Source organism: Canis lupus, chromosome 10 (genome assembly GCF_048164855.1).
Source record: "Canis lupus baileyi chromosome 10, mCanLup2.hap1, whole genome shotgun sequence".
NCBI lineage: Eukaryota > Metazoa > Chordata > Mammalia > Carnivora > Canidae > Canis > Canis lupus.
The window spans coordinates 24,106,044-24,127,323 of NC_132847.1; the positions used below are offsets into that span (position 1 = coordinate 24,106,044).

General features: G+C 38.2%; 1 protein-coding gene across 2 annotated transcripts in view; it reads left to right on the forward strand.

Moving 5' to 3' along the window:
* DDX46 (DEAD-box helicase 46) overlaps positions 1 to 21,280 on the forward strand; it is a 73,134-nt gene that overhangs the window by 43,163 nt on the left and 8,691 nt on the right. The window contains exons 16-21 of one of the 2 annotated variants that reach the window (XM_072841103.1): positions 9,041 to 9,234; positions 10,985 to 11,122; positions 11,445 to 11,594; positions 16,552 to 16,728; positions 18,724 to 18,942; positions 19,453 to 19,597. In XM_072841103.1, the coding sequence (XP_072697204.1) occupies positions 9,041 to 9,234; positions 10,985 to 11,122; positions 11,445 to 11,594; positions 16,552 to 16,728; positions 18,724 to 18,942; positions 19,453 to 19,597 (1,023 nt within the window). The remainder of the gene's footprint in view (positions 1 to 9,040; positions 9,235 to 10,984; positions 11,123 to 11,444; positions 11,595 to 16,551; positions 16,729 to 18,723; positions 18,943 to 19,452; positions 19,598 to 21,280) is intronic. The other variant, XM_072841104.1, reaches the window with a different exon arrangement.

The window sequence follows — 21,280 nt, forward strand, 5'->3', positions numbered from 1 at the left end:
TACATAAAATTTACCATTTTAGCTGTTTTAAAGTGTATAATTTGGTGGCATTAAGCATTCACCATGCTGTGTAATACTACCATTCTCTACTTCCGGAAGTTTTTATCATCCCAAACACATACTCTACCTATTAAGTGATAACTTCATCTCCAACCCCACCCCCTAACCTAGGCAGGGAAGCTGTATTCTACTTTTTCCATTTATGAATTTCCCTGTTGTAGGTACTTCACACAAATGGAATCATCCAGTATTTGTCTTTATATGCCTGTTTCTTTCACTTAGCATAATTGTCTTTGAGGCTTATCATTGTTTTATCATGTATCAGAATTTTCCATTTTTTTAAATAAGTATTTTAATTCTAGCATAGTTAACATACATTGCTATATTACTTTCAGTTGTACAATATAGTGACATAGCAATTCTGTACATCACTCAGTGCTGGTCCTAAGTGTACTCTTAATCCCCATTACCTATTTCACCCATCCCTCTACCCACCTTTCCTCTGGTAACCCTCTGTTTGTTCTTTGTAGTTAAGAGCCTATTTCTTGGTTTGTTTATCTCCTTTTTTTTTCCTTTGTCCATTTGATTTGTTTCTCAAATTCCATGGGAGTAAAATCATATGGTATTTCTTTTTCTGAGTTATTTCATTTAGCATTTTGCTTTCTGTGTTCATCCATGTTGTTGCAAACGGCAAGATATTCTTTTTTTGTGGCTGAATAATATTCCATTCTAATCACACCACATCTTTATCCGTTCATGTATTGATGGATACTTGTGCTCTCTTCTAGGATTTTTCTGGTTTCAAGTCTCACATGTAGGTCTTTAATCCATTTTGAGTTTATTTTTAAGTATGGTGTAAGAAGATACTCCTTTTTTTTTTTTAACATTAAAAAATACTCCATTGCATGCATATACCACATTTCTTTTATTCATTCATCTCTTGATGGACTCTTGGGTTGTTCCTGCCTATTCGCTACTGTGAATAATGCTATTTTGAACACGGGTATATAAGTATATGTTGAATTTCTTTGGGTATATACTTGCAAGTATTGCTGGGTCATATGGTAAGTCTATTTTTAACTTTTTTTTTTTTTTTTTAAGATTTTATCTATTTATTCATGAGAGACAGAAAGAGAGAGAGAGAGGCAGAGACACAGGCAGAGGGAGAAGCAGGCTCCATGTAGGGAGTCCAACATGAAACTCGATCCCGGGACTCCAGGGTCACGCCCTGGCCTGGGCCAAAGGCAGGCACTAAACCACTGAGCCACCCAGGGATCCTCTATTTTTAACTTTTTAAGGAACCACCATACTGTTCTTTACAGTAGTTGTACCATTTTGCATTTTCACTAGCAGTGCAGTAAGATTCCGGTTTATTCACGACCTGGCTAGCACTCATTGTTTTCTCTTATTTTGCTAGTAGATGTGAAGTAGTCTGTCATTGTGGTTTTGATATGCATTTCCCTAATGACTGAGATTGAACATCTTTTTATGTGCTTATTTGGCTTTTGTATATATTCTTTGGAGAAATGTCTGTCCTAAGCTTTTGCCCATTTTTAATCAGTTTTTTTTTTTTTTTCATTGCTGAGTTGTAGGATTTCTTTATTCTGGATAGCAGTCCCTTATCAGATGTACAATTTGCTTGTATTTTCTTATATTCAGTGGGTTGTCCTTTCAACCTTTGGATAGTGTCCTTTGATGCACAAAAGTTTAAATTTTGAAGTTCAATTTATATATTTTTTTTTGGGGATGCCTGGGTGGCTCATCAGTTATGCGTCTGCCTTTGGCTTAGAGCGTGATCCTGGAGTCCTGGGATTGAGTTCCGCATCGGGCTTTCTGCGTGGAGCCTGCTTCTCCCTCTGCCTATGTCTTCTCTCTTCTCTGTGTTTCTCGTGAGTAAAAAAATAAAATCTTTAATATATATATATTATGTATATTTTCTTTTATGCCTCTCTTTTTTTTATTTTTAAGATTTTATTTGAGAGAGAAAAAGAGATAGCAGGGGATAGGCAAAAGGAGAGGGAATCTCAGGCAAACTGCATGCTGAATGATGAGCCCATTGCAAGGCTCAGTCTCATGACCCTGAGATCATGGCCTGAGCCAAAATCAAGAATCAGATACTTAACCAACTTAGCCACCCAGGCGCCCCTGTTGCATGTTCTTTTGGTGTTATATCCAAGAAACCATTGCCAATTCCAAGGTTATGAAAGTTTTCCCCATTGTTTTCTTCTGTGAGTTCTAACATTTTAGCTGTTAATTCATTTTGAGGTAATTTTTATGATGCATATAGGTCCAGCTGCATTCTTTTTCATGTTTGTATTCAGTATGCCAGCCCCTTTTGGTAAAAAGACTGTCTTTTTACCCATTGTAGAATCTTGGCACCTTCATCAAAATCATCTGACCATTTATCTGAGGGTTTATTTCTAAGCTCTCTATTTAATTTTGTTGGTCTGTATGTTTTTTTTTTTTTTTTTTAAGATTTTATTTATTCATGAGAGACCCAGAGAGAGAGAGAGATAGAGAGAGAGGCAGAGACACAGGCAGAGGGTGAAGCAGGCTCCACACAGGGAGCCTGATGCAGGACTCAATCCCGCGATTCCAGGATCATGCCCTGGGCAGAAGGCAGGTGCTAAACTGCTGAGCCACCTAGGGATCCCATGTATATTTGTCTTACACCAATATCATTTCATTTTAGTTTTGATCTTTTTACATTTATTTTATTCATTTTTTATTTTTTAATAAACTTTATTCCCAATGTGGGGCTTGAACTCATGACCCAGAGATCAAGAGTTGACTCGGTGGGGAGCCTGCTTCTCCCTTCCCTGCTCCCCTTCTTGTGCTTTCTCTCTCTCTGTGAAATAAATAAAATCTTTTTTAAAAAAGTTGACTGTTCTACTGAAGGAGCTAGCCAGGCACCTGTTTACATTTCTTTTTTTTTTTTTTTTTTTTTAAGATTTTTATTTATTTATTCATGAGAGACACAGAGAGAGGCAGAGGCATAGGTAGAGGGAGAAGCAGGCTCCCCACAGGAAGCTCAATGTGGGACTCAATCCCAGTACCCTGGGATCACAACCTGAGCCAAAGGCAGTTGCCCCAGGTGCCCCTACATTTCTTTTTTTAATAAACTTTTTTTAGAGCAGTTTTAGGTTCACAGCAAAATTGAGTAGAAGTTAGAGTTTCTATATATCCCTTGCCCTACACATGCAAAACTTCTCTTCTATTGCTATCCCACACCACAGAGGTACATTTCTTAAAATCGTTCAGACATAATTGTCACCCAAAGTCCATAGTTTACATTAGGATTCACTTTTTTTTTTTTTCTTTTGTAAGATTTTATTTTTGAGGGATGCCTTGGGTGGCTCAGTGATTGAGCGTCTGTCTGCCTTTGGCTCAGAGAGTGATCCCGGAATCCTGGGATTAAGTCTCACATTGGGCTCCCCTTTAGAGAGCCTGCTTCTCCCTCTGCCTATGTCTCTGCCTCTGTCTGTCTCTAATAAATAAATAAATAAATAAATAAATAAATAAATAAATAAATAAATAAAAAAATCTTTAGGAAAAACAAGATTTTATTTTTGAGTAATCTCTACACCTGATGGGGGGCTCAAACTCAGATGGATAACCCCAAGATCAAGAGTTGGATAGTCTACTGACTGAGCTAGCCATGGGCCCCATTAGGATTCATTCTTGGTGTTATGAATTTTGTGGATTTGGGCAAATTTATAATGACCTATATCTAGGAATATAGTACCATAATGTATTATTACTCACATAGAAAATACTACCATAAAAATCCTCTGTGCTCTGCCTGTTTATCCCTCTGTCCCTATCCCTTGGCTGCCACTAATCTTTTTACTTTCTCTACATTTTTGCCTTTTCTAGAATGTCCACATTTACATTTAGTCATTAGGATAAATAGACAGTACTGACATACATTGATGTTTTATTTTAGCCCTGTTAATGTCATCATCCTGGAAATGTTTGGTTGCCATTAGCTGCAAAGCTTTTAGTCTAGAACTTTGTCGTCCTCATTTGGAACATTGGGCTCCGCTTTCTTTCCCTGGATGATTTCTCCTCTGCCCTATGTTTAGTGTTTGCTTTTGTTTTTTGTTTTTTTTTTGTACTTTTAAATTTAAATGTTTTTATTAACACAGGTATGTCTATGTAGATCTTGTGGCTCAAAGCAAATACTTCTGTTTATTGTGCATGTAAGATTTATGTGTTAGCTTAGACTTTTTTTTTCCAGTTAGTTTGTAGTGGAACAGTGCCTGACAACCACTGATATGTTCTCATAAGAATATTTGTAAATGCAGGTCATACATTATGCACCTTTTTTTTTTTTTTTTTTTTTTACTCAATATGATGACTTTGATGTCCACTGAAGTTATTGGACTATTTATTTATTTTTATTGCCCAGCACTGTTTATTGTGGATATACCAGTGTTTGTGTCCCTTCGTTTGCTGAAGGCTTATTTGGGTTTTTCCCAGTTTAAAATTTTTTTTAAATTTTATTTATTTTTAAAGATCTTATTTATTTATTTGAGCGAGAGCACGAGCGGGGAGAGAGACAGAGGGAGGGGTGAGAGAGAATCTTGGAGCAGATTCCCTGCCAAGTACAGAGCTGGACACGGGGTCAAGTTGAGGACCCCAACATCATGACCTTAGCCAAAAACAAGAATTGGCCACTCAACTAACAGCCACCTAGGCACATCCTGGGTTATTCCTCATTTTTGCTAATAGGAATAGAGCTGCTACTGAATGTGCAACTACAGGTTTTTGTGTGAACATAGTTTTCATCGCTGTAGGGTAGATAACCAGGAATGGGATTGCTGGGTAAGTATGGTAAGTGTTTATCTAGGAGGGATCCCTGGGTGGCTCGGCGGTTTCGCGCCTGCCTTTGGCCCAGGGTGCAAGTCCCGCGTCGGGCTCCTGGCATGGAGCCTGCTTCTCCCTCTGCCTGTGTCTCTGCCTCTCTCTCTCTCTCTCTCTCTCTGTGTCTAATATAAATAAATAAAAAAATAAATCTTTAAAAAAAAAAGTGTTTTTTTTTTTTTTTTAATTTTTATTTATTTATGATAGTCACAGAGAGAGAAAGAGAGAGGCAGAGACATAGGCAGAGGGAGAAGCAGGCTCCATGCACCGGAAGCCCGACGTGGGATTCGATCCCGGGTCTCCAGGATCGCGCCCTGGGCCAAAGGCAGGCGCCAAACCGCTGCGCCACCCAGGGATCCCAAAAAAAAAAAAAAAGTGTTTATCTAGGTATGGTTTTCTTTGTTTTTATTCTACTCATGGTTCACTGAGCTTGTAGATTCTGTAAAATTTATGTTTTTAGGACATATTTGGGAAAATCTTGACTATAATTTCTTAAGGTTTCTTTTTTTTCCTGTGCTATTTTTCTTTCCTTTTGAGACTCCATTATGTGTATGTTCAGCCCTTGAATACTGTGACATTTTTTTTTTTTTAATTTTTATTTATTTATGATAGTCACAGAGAGAGAGAGAGAGAGAGAGAGAGAGAGAGGGAGGCAGAGAGAGAAGCAGGCTCCATGCACCGGGAGCCTGACGTGGGATTCGATCCCGGGTCTCCAGGATCGTGCTCTGGGCCAAAGGCAGGCGCCAAACCGCTGCGCCACCCAGGGATCCCAATACTGTCACATCTTTGATCCTTTATTCACTTTTGGTTTTTCTTTTTTTTTTTTTTTTTTTTAAAGATTTTATTCATTAATTCATGAGAAACACAGAGAGAGAGGAAGAGACACAGGCAGAAAGAGAAGCAGGCTCCCTGCAGGGAGCCCTATATGGGACTTGATCTCAGGCCTCCAGGATCATGCCCTGAGCCAAAGGCAGGCGCTAAACTGCTGAGCCACCCATGCATCCCTTCACGTTGGTTTTTCAGCCCTTTTTTCTCCCCTCCTTAATTAAGGTTGGGTTGTTTCTTTGACTCCAATCTTCAAGTTCACTGTTTTCTTTTTGCCATCTGCTGTTAAGTCTATCCAACTCTCTCTTGTATTTTCCTGTTTCTCTAATTAGATTTCCTGGCCATCTATTTAAGTTTGACTTCCTTCCTTAGCTTTCTAGGGCCTTTCCTCAAGCAAAATCTTTAAAATAAATAAATCAGGGATCCCTGGGTGGCGCAGCGGTTTGGCGCCTGCCTTTGGCGCAGGGCGCGATCCTGGAGACCCGGGATCGAATCCCACGTCGGGCTCCCGGTGCATGGAGCCTGCTTCTCCCTCTGCCTGTGTCTCTGCCTCTCTCTCTCTCTGTGACTATCATAAATAAATAAAAATTAAAAAAAAAAATAATAAAATAAAATAAATAAATCAAATCCTTTAAACTCAGCGAGTGCCATTATTATTCTATATTATCAAAAATTCCAATTTCTGCTTATTTTTAGTCACTCTCTTGTGCCTTCAGTTAATGGTTTTTTTGTTTTTGTTTTAATACTTTCGTTAGAATTTATAGTTTTTATCTGTAGGTGGGTTGGTCCAATAAATAGCTTTTCCTACATTGAGGGAAATGTATGTTTTTTCTTTTTTTTTCCTTTTTTTAAGATTTTATTCATTGATTTGGGAGAGAGAACGGGCATGAATGGGGGGAGGAGCAGAGGGAGAAGCGGGCTCCCCCGCTGAGTGAGAAGCCCAACCCAGGGCTTGATTCCAGGACCCTGAGATCATGACTTGAGCCGAAGGTGGATGCTTAACCGATTGAGCCACCCAGGCACCCCAAAAATGTGTTGTGCTGTTTTTATAAGTAAGGACTTCCCCCCCGCAAATAATCCCTTGTCTGTACTTCCCTTTGGTCAGAATTACATCACATGCTTCAGGAGTTCATGAGATCACAAGTATTTGTGTAATAACCTCACTATGTGGTTTGCCTTTTCTACTTTAGTTTTGTTAGGAATGTATAGTGTTTTAAAAGCTTCATGGCATATTATATTTACACTAGACTGGATGCAGAGATATGACATGCCAGCTATCCTCTACTAAGCCAGACATTAAAGAGATTTACAAAAATGTGAAACATCTTAATAAATTACTATTTTGGAAGGGTTATTTTGCACGAAATTTTTAAAATTTATAATATGTGCTTTATTTTTATTTTTAAATAGGTTAAAAAATACCTTAAATTATTTTCATTCTAGTTTCTTTTTTAAAGGATTTATTTATTTATTCATTCATTCATTTGACAGAGAGCACAAGCAGGGGGACAGGGACAGGGAAAAACAAACTTCCCCACTGAGAGTGGAGCCTGACACAGGGCTTGATCCCAGGACCCTGAGATCATGAACTGAGCCAAAGCCAGATGCTTAACTGACTGAGCTACCCAGGTGCCCCAGTTCTAGTTTCTAATAAATTAAATATTGATAGAGATACTTATGTAGAGGGTTTAATCCTTATTAATTTTAAGACTTGAAAGGCATCCTTTGCACAGAAAGTTTGGGAGGGGTTCATTCACCTCCTAAAATGGAGACGCTCTTCTCTGGTTTGATATACATTGACCATGTGTTGGGTGAATTTTTGAACAAACTTGAGGTTATGTTTATTTTTTTTTAATTTTTTTAATAAAGATTTTATTTATTTCTTCATGAAATACACGATAGAGAGAGAGGCAGAGACACAGGCAGAGGGAGAAGTAGGCTCCATGCAGGGAGCCCAATGTGGGACTCGATCCGGGTCTCCAGGATCACACCCTGGGCCGAAAGCAGGCACTAAACCGCTGAGCCACCCAGGGATTCCCGAGGTTATGTTTAAAAGGAAGAGGGTTAATTGCTGCTAGGCAAGTATCCCATATATTTAGCATATCATATTCATTTCACATAATAAAGCATATGCAGTTGACTTAGGTAGTCAAGATACATTAGTCTAAAGTAAAAGTTTTTGTACTTCATACATTTAATTTATATTAATACTGATTCCATTTTTCTTACAAGACTTTTAGGTTCAGTGTTGGATTCCACTTGTTTTGATATTAGATCCAAATACTTTCTTTAATTCGGTCTCTGAAGAGTACTTAAATTTTAGGTAATAATATTAATTAACATTGATGCATATTTAGATGCTAAGTTATTCTCTGTGTTTTAAACTCAGATCTTATGTGAACCCTTAGAGTATCTCCTGCTACAGAAAAGAATTTCAAGGTTTGAGAATTTACCCCATTCTGTTTTTTTTTTTTTTTTTTTTAAAGATTTTACTTATTTATTCATGAGAGACATAGAGCGAGAGGCAGAGATACAGGCAGAGGGAGAGAAGCAGGTTACCTGCAGGGAACCTGATGTGGGACTTAATCCCAGGACCCTGGGATCATGATGTGAGCCAATGGCAGTAGCTCAACCAGAGTCACCCAGGCGCCCCTCCCCGTTCCATTTTGTAATTACTAGAAATTTGCCATCATAAAATCAATTTGTGATCTGTGATCATAGAACATTTTAGCATTTTATACCTTCCTTTATCACTTATCCGGAGGCTCTATGGGTACCATATTTAAAAGAGATCCAATTGGGTGTTTTTTAACCAGTGGATTTCAAACTGTATTTAAAAGGAATGTATAATCACCTAAGTATCTTAAAGTGCAGAACCGGATTCAGTAGTTTGGTTAGGATCAGGTTCTACATTTTAACAACAGGCCATGTGATGCTGCTTCTGGTCCTCGGACAGAAATAGCAAGGCTCTAATAACCCATAGGAGGAGAAGGATGTGAATCCTGTTAGTGTAGGCTAAGTATACCTGCCTTTTCTTCTTTTACCTCTTAAACAGGTATAGGTTAATGAATCGGAGATGGGGCTTCTGCAGTTACAACCCGTATACACAAGAAAGGGGGCAAAACAAGGGCAGATTTAGAAGATTCATAAATGAGTTAAAAGCAGTAGCCTTTGATCTTGCCATTAAATTCCCATAATATTTTATTTTCTCTATTGAGTTGGTGGACTTGTGGGCAGTGTAAGTTGGATTTATTCTCTACTGTACATTTTTACTTATTTCTGTGTCAGAGGAAATGAAAAATTTAATTTCATTGTGTGGTTTTATAACTTTTTAAAAATTTTCTTGCAGGCATTGATCAATATGACAGAGATAGCATCATAAATGACTTTAAGAATGGGACGTGCAAACTTCTCGTAGCTACTTCTGTTGCTGCCCGAGGTCTAGATGTGAAACATCTGATTCTTGTAGTAAATTACAGCTGCCCCAACCATTATGAGGATTATGTGCACAGAGCAGGACGGACTGGAAGAGCAGGCAATAAAGTAAAAAGAATTTTTTAAAGTTGATTTCCATTACATTAAAATATATATATTTTTTTTTAAGATTTTTAAGGAGTAAATAATAGGAGTTACAGGAACATTTTGAAAATGCTCAGTCATCAGAATATGGGGACTAACTGATGTTCATCATTTCTATGTATAGTAGTATTAAAATTATCATAACTAGCCATTCTGTTTTGGCAGATAGTGTTATGTCTTCTTTTAGGATTTTTTATTTTACACTACCTAAAAATTTCTGCCTACACACGTACATGTATATGGTTTGGGATCTTTCATTACTATTTTTAAAATGTGGGATCATAAAATATACTCCTCCCTGAAACTGTCACCCTTTTTTTCATTACTTCCCTGTCCCACTCTGTACACTATATATATTACTTGCTGTTTTAACTCACTTATGGTCTGGTGAGTATATATAGTCTAACTCATTCTTTTTGAAGATAGCAGAATATTCTGTTGTTGGAATCACTGATGATGATATATTTGATATTCCAACCCTGAACATTCAAACTGAAGCAATAATATTAATAATAATAGGATATTCTTATGGTTTATTGAATGCTAGATGCTGTTCCCTGTGATATACATATATTGTCTCACTTTATCCTCATAATTTCCATTTGAGGTAAATGATATTACCCCATTTAATAGATGAGAAAAGCTAAGGCACATGGAAATTAAATTAGTTGCCCAAGCTTGCATAGCTAATAAGTAGTGATGGCTTTTATTCTTTTAACCTGAGTTATTTTGTAGATTTAAGGAAGTGTATAAAGGGGCATGCAGTAAAAATTACAGCCTTTTTGGTCCACATACAGTCTTTGTCATATGGGTATGGTTGGGTGTATGGGGGTGTGTGTGGGTGGTGTGCAAACCTCAAAAAAGAAGTGATACCAGTCTTAGCTCATGGACAGTACAGAAGCAGGCCATGGGTCAAATGTGATAATTAGATATTCCTGAAATACTCTATTAAGCCATGTTTTAAAATTTGTAGCACTTCTCTGGTAGAGGCAGAGTATATTGTAGAGATGACTGTCTTGATTGTGGTGTGCTATTCCCCTACTCCCAACTCTAGCTTTTGTCTTGCCTGAACCAAAAAGCTCCTGGAGACATGTGAAACCTTTAACTTTGGAGAACCCCAGGGAGATGATGTAACTGACTTCATTTCTGTATATAAAAATTTTTGTAAAAAAAAAAAAAAAATTTTTTTTGTATGTGTGTATATATGTATATGTGTATATATATGTGTGTGTGAGTGTATGTATACATACATATATACACACACACAAATGTTTTTATATCTTTTATTGGTCTTAAAAACTGTGTGGAGGAAAAATTATGTGGAAAGATACATCCCAGAAAATAAGTAGAAGTTAGTTGGGGTAGAGTGGTGTTGTAGGTAGTGTAGAAAAGGAGTGCAAACAAAAGGGGAAAAATAATGTATTATATTAAAATTTATTTCTATGACAATGCAGTTTTGCATTTATGTAAAATCATATATTTCTACTTAGACATAAAGAAATTAGAAATTTTCTGGTTTCACATATATTTACATATTAAACTTGGACATTTCACTTTGAGGGGTTAAAGAATTTAGTAGGACTCTTCTGTTGTTTAAAATTATTTAATAACGAAGTCAGTCTTAAGAGGATTTATTAGGTGGGTCAGATTCTGTCTTGTGATCTAAGTTAGGGTCATGTTGTTAGTGTCTAATCTACTTTTCATCCTTCGTTAGGGTTATGCATATACTTTTATCACAGAAGATCAAGCTCGCTATGCTGGTGACATCATTAAAGCACTTGAATTATCAGGAACTGCAGTGCCTCCGGATCTGGAGAAACTTTGGAGTGATTTCAAAGATCAACAGAAAGCTGTAAGTTTTTTTAACTCCCATTATTTTTATGCAGCTCATTATTGTGTTCTAAACTTCGAATATTTAATACTTGTAAACTTTGATAGAATTATTTTATCTCTTTAGAGAGGTGGGAAAAGGAATGAAAACAAAATTCTCTCTTTTTCTTCAACTCAGTGTTTGTATAATCTACATAGAGTTCTTTTTTTGTTGTTCACACACTAGATGAAGTGTTTTTTGTTATATTGGTGTGCACTACCTTGAAAAATATTTAATGACTCCTAAATTCCTGAACACTGAGGTTTTGTAGTATGAAATTAACTTTTTTGTTTTTCCTTGAAAGGAAGGGAAAATAATTAAAAAGAGTAGTGGGTTCTCTGGTAAGGGATTCAAGTTTGATGAAACAGAACAAGCTTTGGCTAACGAGAGGAAGAAGTTGCAAAAAGCGGCTCTTGGTCTGCAAGACTCAGATGATGAGGATGCTGCAGTTGATGTAAGTGTCGTTTATCTAAGCCTCATTCTTCCCAGTTGAAGCATTTGTTGCTTTCGTTCTGGAGGTCTTAACATTTGCTTGTTGAGAAAGCCAGTTCTTGCAAGCCTTTCTGGTGTGTGCCCTTCCCAACCTTTTCTTTCTCTCTCTCACTCTCTCCCTTTTCTGTCTCTCTGTATATTCACGTATGCTCTACCCTATTTATGTATTTTCATAAAAATGAAGCCATACTTGCCTTATAACCTTTACAACAGTCTTAAGTTGAAATCTACTCATTTTAGTAAATTCATTCTTGCTTTTTTTTTTAATACATTTTTTTTAAAGATGTATGTATTTGAGAGAGCAAGCAAATAGGAATGGCAGGAGAGGCAGGAGAGAATCTCCAGCATACCCCCTGTTGAGCACAGAGTCCAGTGCAGGGCTTAATCTCACGACCCTGAGATCGTCCATGATCTGAACTGACTGAGCCACCTAGGTACTCCTAATTCTTACATTGTTCTTTGATGGTTATATAATATTTTGTTATATGAATGTCCCACAGTTTAATGAATCTGACCCCTAATTTTCAATATGTGGGTCATTTCTACATATTCATATTTAGAATATAAATATACTTTATTATCATAAACTGTACTTCAGTGCTTATCCTACATTTAATTTTGCACATTCATTCAGATTAAGTTTTGAGGTTAAGTGTGTAAATGGAATTGCTAGTCTAAAAGGTGTATCTGATTTGGTTCTCAAACATTGTTAGATTGTCCTCCAGCAAAGTGAATACCAGTCTGCATCCCCTCTAGTAGTATGAAGAGTACCTGGCTCCCCATGTCTTTTTTTTCCCCCGTGTCTTTAATAACATTAGTACTAATATATATTTTTTAAATTTTATTTATGTATTCATGAGAGACACAGAGAGAGAGGCAGGGACATATGCAGAGAGAGAAACAGGCTCCCCATATGGAGCCCAATACTCTGAGATCATGCCCTGAACCGAAGGCAGATGCTTAACCACTGAGCCATAATATTTTTATTTTTTAAAACTAGGGGCAGCCCCAGTGGCGCAGCGGTTTAGCGCCGCCTGCAGCCCAGGGCGTGATCCTGGAGACCTGGGATTGAGTCCCACGTCAGGCTCTCTGCATGGAGCCTGCTTCTCCCTCTGCCTGTGTCTCTGCCTCTCTCTCTCTCTGCATCTCTATGAATAAATAAATAATATCTTTAAAAAAAAAAGAAAAAGAAAAAAAACTTAATCATTATAGAATATCCTCACTTACAGTAATACTCAGTGGGGCTCCTGGGTGGCTCAGTAGGTAGAGCATATGACTCTTGATCTTGGAATTGTGATTGCAAGCCCCACCCACATTGGGTGTAATAGAGCTTACTTAAAAAATAAAGAGCAATAATTGTTAGCACTTTTTGAGTGTTACTAAGTGCCATGCATTGTGTCAAATGCTTTACAGGGATTATTTCATTTACTTCTGCACATTATCCATAGAAGGTAAATACTCAAGAGTATTCATGTTATAATTGAGGAGACTAAGACTTAGGAGTATTAGTCTTTTCAGGTGTACAAAGCAATTAATGGGATGAGCTGGGCCCTATACCTAATCCATTCTTATTTTAGAGCCCTTGTTCTTAGCTAATGGCATTATTTGTGACCCAGTGAAGAGGGACCCTGAGGACTCAGCAAATTCAGTGTTTCACAGAGTATTCTTTGGAACCCAAAGAAGCTTGAGCTTTAGCAAAGGATGTTTTCATTATAAAATAATTTTGGAAAATCTTCCTAGTGTATACCACTAGTAGTGATATAAGCATATCAAAGTATATGTAAAGTCCTCAATTCAAGAAACTTGTTTAACTTTGTTTAACTCGGAAGTCCTGGGGATCCCTGGGTGGTTCAGCGGTTTGGTGCCTGCCTTTGGCCCAGGGCGCGATCCTGTAGTCCCGGGATCGAGTCCCACGTCGGGCTCCCAGCATGGAGCCTGCTTCTCCCTCCTCTTGTGTCTCTGCGCCTCTCTCTCTCTCTCTCTCTCTGTCTATCATAAATAAATTAATTAATTAAAAAAAAAACTCAGAAGTCCTCCACATTTGATCATTGATCATAGTTGTTTTGTGTTGTTTTTTGTTTGTTTTTTTAAGACTTTATTTATTCATGAGAGACAGAGAGAGAGAGAGAGAGAGAGGCAGAGACACAAGCAGAGGGAGAAGCAGGCCCCATGCAGGGAGCCTGACGTGGGACTCAATTCCGGGTCTCCAGGATCACACCTGGGCCGAAGGTGGCACTAAGCCGCTGAGCCACCGAGGCTTCCCTGTTTTTTTGTTTCTGTTTTTGTTTTTTACATATTCTATTAAACCTTAGCTCAGGACACAATTTTAGAATCAGGAATTCAATCTGATCTAGTCATTTGAGAATTTGAGGCCCAGAAAAGGTATTTGGTCTACAACCACATTGGCTGTTAGGTACAAACAGCAGCAGACCCCAGATCTCTCACTAACCCTATGCCACTTCTTTCTAGTATACCATATTGTCTTAAAATTTTTTTTTTTTTATTTTTTTTATTTTTTATTTTTATTTATTTATGATAGTCACAGAGAGAGAGAGAGGCAGAGACACAGGCAGAGGGAGAAGCAGGCTCCATGCACCGGGAGCCTGATGTGGGATTCGATCCTGGGTCTCCAGGATCGCGCCCTGGGCCAAAGGCAGGCGCCAAACCGCTGCGCCACCCAGGGATCCCCATATTGTCTTAAAATTTAATTAGGTCAATGTTTTAGTTATTGGTTATGGTGTAACAAATCAATCCAAAACCTAGTAGTTTAAGACAAAAAACATTTATTTTCTTACATTTCCTTTAGGGTAGAAAATCAGGAGCAGTTTAGCCTGGTAGTTCTGGCTTAGGGTCTCATTGAGGTTGCAGTAAAGCTATTGTCCCAGGCCGTGGTCATCTGAGGGCTTGACTGATAGAGGATCATCTTCTTTTGAGATGGCTCACTCACTGTGCTGTTGGCAGAATACCTCTGTTCTTTCCTCTGCCTGTGTGTCCTCACAATATGGCAACTGGCTTCTCCCAAGGTGAGTCAGCTAAGAGAAGGGGCAAAGAGGAAGCCTTTAAGGCCTTTTATGACTAATGTCTGGAGTCACACTGGAGTTACTACTTTATTCTGTCTCTTAGAAATATATCACTAAGTCCAGCCTACATTCAAGGAGAGGCTCCACGTTTTGAAGGGGAAGAGTATTAAAGAATTTATGAACTTGCTTTGAAACACCTCAGGTTTTTGAGGGGAGGAGGAGCAGAGGGAGGAAAGAGAGAATCTTAAGCATGATGCACACCCAGTACACAACCTGACTCAGAGCTCGATCTCAAAATCCTGAGGTGCATGATCCAAACAGAAATTAAGAGATGCTTTAACCGACTGAGCCCCCAAGCACCCCCAAAAATCCACCTCAGTTTTTTAATGTTACTTTGAACATTATTTCAAATCTCATTGTATGAAATATATCAATTCTTTCTCTGGTTAATTTTTTTAATATATATTTATTTATTTTAGAGCATATGCATGAGTGGGGAGAAGGGCAGAGGGAGAGGGAGAGAAAGAATCTCAAATAGAATCAGCACTGGGCATGGAGCCCTATGTGGGGCTCAATCTCATGACCCTGAGATCATGACCTGAGCTGAAATCAAGAATCAGATGCTTGGACTAAGCCACCCAGGCACCCCATCTAATTAATTTTTAAAACCCTAAACAAGCTCTTCTCTGCATTTGAGATTTAGTAGATAAGTCCTTATTAGCCTAATTTAAGTGTATAAAGGGATTTGCATCTCTTTAGTTGGCATTGTCAATAGTCATTGTTGGGCAAAAGGCATCCTTAAAAGATGCTTATAGATAGATATGTCCAGCCTCAAGATGACCTGGTGGCACTTGGACTCAAGTGGCTCCTGGAAGAGCTGAGGTATTCACGCTTTGTTCTTGCTTTGATGGGTAAACCAAACCTTACTTGTTTTCCTTTTTTGGCTCAAAGGAATAGTGCAATAAAGCCTTCTTTTCTGGGGGATCCCTGGGTGGCTCAGTGGTTTGGTGCCTGCCTTTGGCCCAGGCGTGATTCTGGAGTCCCGGGATTGGGTCCCGCATTGGGCTCCCTACGTGGAGCCTGCTTCTCCCTCTGCCTATGTCTCTGTGTGTATCTCTTATGAATAAATAAATAAAATCTTAAAAAAAAAAAAAAGGCTTCTTTCCTGATTCTGTTACCCAATTTTTTATTTGAGAGAGAGCATGAGTGAGGATGCACAGAGGGAGAGGGAGAAGACGACTCCCCATTGATCAGAGAACTGGATGTGGGGCTGGATCCCAGGATTGTGGGATCATGACCTTAGCTGAAGGCAGACACTTAACGTACTAAGCCACCCGGGTGCCCTGTTACCTATTTTTAAGGCAAATCCATTTACACTTTAGAAGTTGGAAAGGATTTTGGGAGCCCCACCTTAGGATCATATACCATTCACCCTCAGAGCTTGTTGACTATATTTTTAGTTGCCCATTGGCCTTGAGTTACTGCCCTTCTTCCAGCCTCTTTCACTGCAGTTTAATTTTGCCTCAAGGCTTGAGCCCTGAAGCATCTCAGCTGCATTATGTTGGGTACTCTGTCTTGACAGCACATGGTTCTCAATTGCTGAACTGGCATGTATATTCTGGACCACTTAGGACTGTGTTCAGTAGGTTCATGTGGCATTGCATCTCTGTTTTTTCTTTCTCTTTCTTTATCCTGCCATAGATACCTGACTTTTAAAGTGTGCCATCCTCAATAATTACCTGGTCTATTTTCCTATTGATATGTGTGTTTGAATTAACATAAATACAACTGTCTAAATCCAGTCATTTGGTAGAAATATTCTTTATTAGTTTCTGTGGATATATCTAAATTGGTATTTTTAATCCAATTTTTATTAATCCTTTTTTTTTTCTTGTTTAGATTGATGAACAAATTGAAAGCATGTTTAATTCAAAGAAGAGAGTTAAAGATATGGCTGCTCCTGGAACATCTAGTGTCCCTGCTCCAACTGCAGGAAATGCTGAGAAATTAGAAATTGCTAAGAGATTGGCTCTTAGAATCAATGCTCAGAAGAATTTGGGCATTGAGTCTCAGGTATTAAGTAATTTGTTCCGAGTTTTAGTCAGTATTTTTGTCAGCACAAGTGAACAAGTTGTTCTAGATGTTGAGTTAGCAGGAATTTAACATTAATCTAAATACAGAATTATTTAATTATTTCATGTGGATGATTCTTCTAGTATGGTTAACGGAGATCTTTTTTGTTGTTGTTGTTGTTGTTTTTGTTTAACTGAAATCTTAATGCTTATTTTAGAATGCCTAACTGAAGCATGTTAGCTGTAGATACTTTTATAAAATAATATTCTGATTGAACTTACCAAAATCTTAAGGAAATAACTCCCTTTTCCTCTTTTTTTTAAGACTTTATTACTTAATTAATTCATTTATTAAAGCATGAACAGTGGGGAAGGACAGAAGGAGAGGGAGAAACAGACTCCCAGCTGAGCAGGGAGCCTGATTCAGGGTCAATACCAGGACCCTTGGATCATGACCTGAGTTAGAGGCAGAAGTTTAACTGACTTACCAACCCAGGCACCCCTGCCTTTTTCTTTCTTGATTTTTTAAAAAATATTTTATTTATTCATGAGAGAGAGAGAGAGGCAGAGACACGGGCAGAGGGAGAAACAGGCTCTATGCAGGGAGCCCCATGTGGAACTCGATCCTGGGTCTCCAGGATCAGACCCTGGGCTGAAGGCGGCGCTAAACCACTGAGCCACCAGAGCTGCTCCCCCACCCCCCTTTTTAAAGATTTTATTTATTCATGAGAGACACAGACATAGGCAGAGGGAGGAGCAAGCTCCCTGATGGGACTTGATCCCAGGACCCTGAGATCACTTCTTGAGCCAAAGGCAGACGCTCAGCCACTGAGCCACCAGGCATCCCGCCATCTTTCTCTTGAGAGCTTTTTTATTAAGTTAATTTTTAACAAATTATTATCAGTTAATTTTTAACTAAGAGTAAACTTTCTAGCATTCCCAAATAATAGTTTGTTAATTTTAACAGTGTTTTGGAGATTTTGAGTGTTTGTGGATTTATAGGGCCCTCTCTCCAGTAGGCTGGATAGCTTCGGGAATAGCTGGAAGATCCAAGCTAGATACTAGTACACTTGACTTAGTGAGGCAGCCACAATCAAGGCTTAGAGTCTCGGGTTTCTGTGTTGTTTAGCCAGTGAGAATCATGTGTCTGCTATACTCAGGCCTGTACTTTCTCTGGAAACAGGGATTAATGCGCCTAATATAATATTCCCTGGGATTATTACTGCTAGTAACTCCTTATTTGTGACATCAAATAGCCCTACCTTCTCATTGTTAAAAAAGCTTGAGGTTTGAGTCATGTATAACCTACAAAATTCTGTCCACATTAGGCATAAAGTCAAATTAAGTCCAAATTAGAAAGGTTTGAGTGTAAAATAAAATTAGAAAGTCAGTCATTTACCATAATTTAATGAATATTGGCTTGGGCTATGGGGGGAAGGAAGAGCTCAATGGTGGTAGTGGACAAAGATTCTAATTTAGAGGAAACTCTTAGGAGCCACAAAGTTATATAAATGATTTTAGATATATTTTTTAAAGATTTTATTTATTCATGAGAGACACAGAGAGACAGAGGCAGAGACACAGGCAGAGGGAGAAGCAGGCTGCACGCAGGGAACTCGATGTGGGGCTCCATCCCAGGTTTCCAGGATCACGCCCTGGGCTGAAGGTGGCACTAAACCGCTGAGTCACCCGGGCTGCCCGATTTTAGATATATTTTACTATATTTGCTATCAACAGTTATCTAATTTTCTATGATCCAGTAGAATTTTTAATGATAGAGTTGAGTGTTCTTTAAGTGTTCTTTATTTTCCCATCAAAGTAAGGAAGATAGATTTATTATTAAACTATTAATATGTACTGCTAAATTGCACATGAGTAGGACTCTGTATTAGAAAGGTGGTTCTAGTTAGTGGCTTTCCAGAGAATAATTTGTGGTAGGATCGTTGATCTTGTCTCTGTCCTCATTTGAGATTTGACTGTAGGTCTTCTTTAACTGCAGGATGTGATGCAACAGGCTACCAATGCAATTCTCAGAGGTGGCACCATCCTGGCTCCCACTGTGTCTGCCAAAACCATTGCAGAGCAACTTGCTGAAAAGATCAATGCCAAGCTCAATTATGTGCCTTTGGAGAAACAAGAAGAGGAGAGACAGGATGGTGGACAAAATGAGTCTTTTAAGAGATATGAGGAAGAATTAGAGATCAATGACTTCCCACAGGCAAGTAACAGTTTTAAACCTTTTTAAAATCATGGAGTAAAAACTCTTGCTTCTTTAGGAACAAAAATTTCTTCTTAAAAACCCATGAACATATATTTTTTTAAGATTTTATTTATTCATGAGACACACAGAAAGAGGCAGAGGGAGAAGCAGGCTCCATGCAGGGAGCCTCATGTGGGACTCGACTCAATCGTGATGTGGGACTAAATCACAGTACTCCAGGATCATGCCCTGAGCCAAAGACATACACACTTAACCCCTGAGCCACCCAGGGGTCCCTCCATGAACATTTTAATAGCTACTCTTTATCTAGATGAGGAAGACAACAATAGAAGTTGTATTTTTATGAATATATTCTAGGTGCATTAGGATCTAAATGATTTTATGTGAAGGTGTCAATTATATTCTTAATATTGACCGGAATATTATTTAGCCAACCTATTCTTTGTCAGTACACCAGGGATTTGTTCTATTGTAAAGTGATTTTTCCCCCGACCCTTTCTTTCATAGACTGCTAGATGGAAAGTTACTTCTAAGGAAGCTCTGCAAAGAATCAGTGAATATTCTGAAGCTGCAATTACAATCAGAGGAACGTATTTCCCACCTGGCAAAGAACCAAAGGAAGGAGAGCGGAAAATTTACTTGGCAATTGAAAGTATGTATTATTGGTTCTGTTGCCGCCTTGAATTAGGTCAGAGTTGATACAGATGTAATAGAAATGGAGAGAATGTAAAGTCATTTCTAGAGAGGATAAAAATAACATGTATAAGAAAATAGTTCCATATATCATTTAAGGTCTTTATTTAGAAATTCAGGATATATAGAAAGGTGAATGATCTTTATATAGAACTCTTTCAGTCTTGACAGTTCAGTCACATTAGAAAATCACTCTAAAAGAAAACATGTATTTTAAGGACTAATATGTTTATTATTCTAAAAGGTTTTTTTTTTAATTTTTTTTTATTTATTTATGATAGTCACACACACACAGAGAGAGAGAGAGAGAGAGAGGCAGAGACATAGGCAGAGGGAGAAGCAGGCTCCATGCACTGGGAGCCTGACGTGGGATTCGATCCCGGGTCTCCAGGATCGCGCCCTGGGCCAAAGGCAGGCGCCAAACCGCTGCGCCACCCAGGGATCCCTGTTTATTATTCTAATAAGAATATTCTGGCCAGAGTTTAGGTTAGAACGTAAATCAGTAAAAAAAAAAAAAAAAAAAAAAAAAAGGAAATCAGTATATTAGTTCACTTAATGAATATTTATCCAAGCAAGTATTCCCTGTGAAATTATGCCCATAAAAGTTCTTGCATATCTTTAAAAAAATGAGAGGACAAATAATACCATAAGACAAAGTGTATGAGATATGTATTATCTAAGACTGATCAGATTTGCACTTTTTTTCCCCCCAGATTTATCTTAGAGACTGTGTGTGAGAAAGTGTATACAAGTAGGGAAAGTGGCAGAGGGAGCAGAAAAGGGAGAGAGACTCAAGCAGACTCCTTGCTGAGTGTGGAGCCTGACATGGGGCTTGATTTTATGACCCTGACTGAGATTATGACCTGAACCTAAACCAAGAGTCAGACACATAACTGAGCCACCCAGGCACCCCAATCAGATGTGCTTTATAACTTTATTTCACACATTCATGAATGAGTTTAACAGTTTCCTTTTTGATTTTCCCCCTAATGTAATATTCTCCTGCATAGTAGGACAATTTGAGATCAATGACTTTCCTTCATTTATATTTAATCTGAATATCTTTGTAATAGACTTAAAAGTGTAGAACAGCCACATCCTCTTCATCTATTTAATGAACTAAATATTTTTTGGATACTGTTTTTGGAGCTGTGGAGAGGTTGATTCTGTGTGTTCTGTACATTCAAAGTCTGCATACATGGTGCTTTAAATGGCTTTGATGGCTGCTGAGAAGCCGCTCTCATATCATGTATTACCTCAGGCACTGGCCTAGTTACTTTAAGGTGCATACATCACTTCTGACAAAGAAGCCTTACCTCATCCCTCTTCACCACTCTGTAGTTCTTTACCTATTTGTTTTTCTTCACAGTACTCATCACATAGAAATTGTAGTATATTTTTATTTGTCTATGTCCCCCCTACTAGAGTTATAGGAATGTAGTGACTTTGTCATCTGTTCTCTTCCCAAAGCAAATGGTTAAACACTTGATAAATTTTCTGAGTAATACATCTAATTAAGCCCTATAATCACTTGTCTTCAGAATACAAAGTATTATTTGACAGGCATATCCTCTATTTGATCTATTTAGAGCTGTACTGTCCAGGAGAATGCTCTATGATGGCTATGGAGCACTCAAAATAT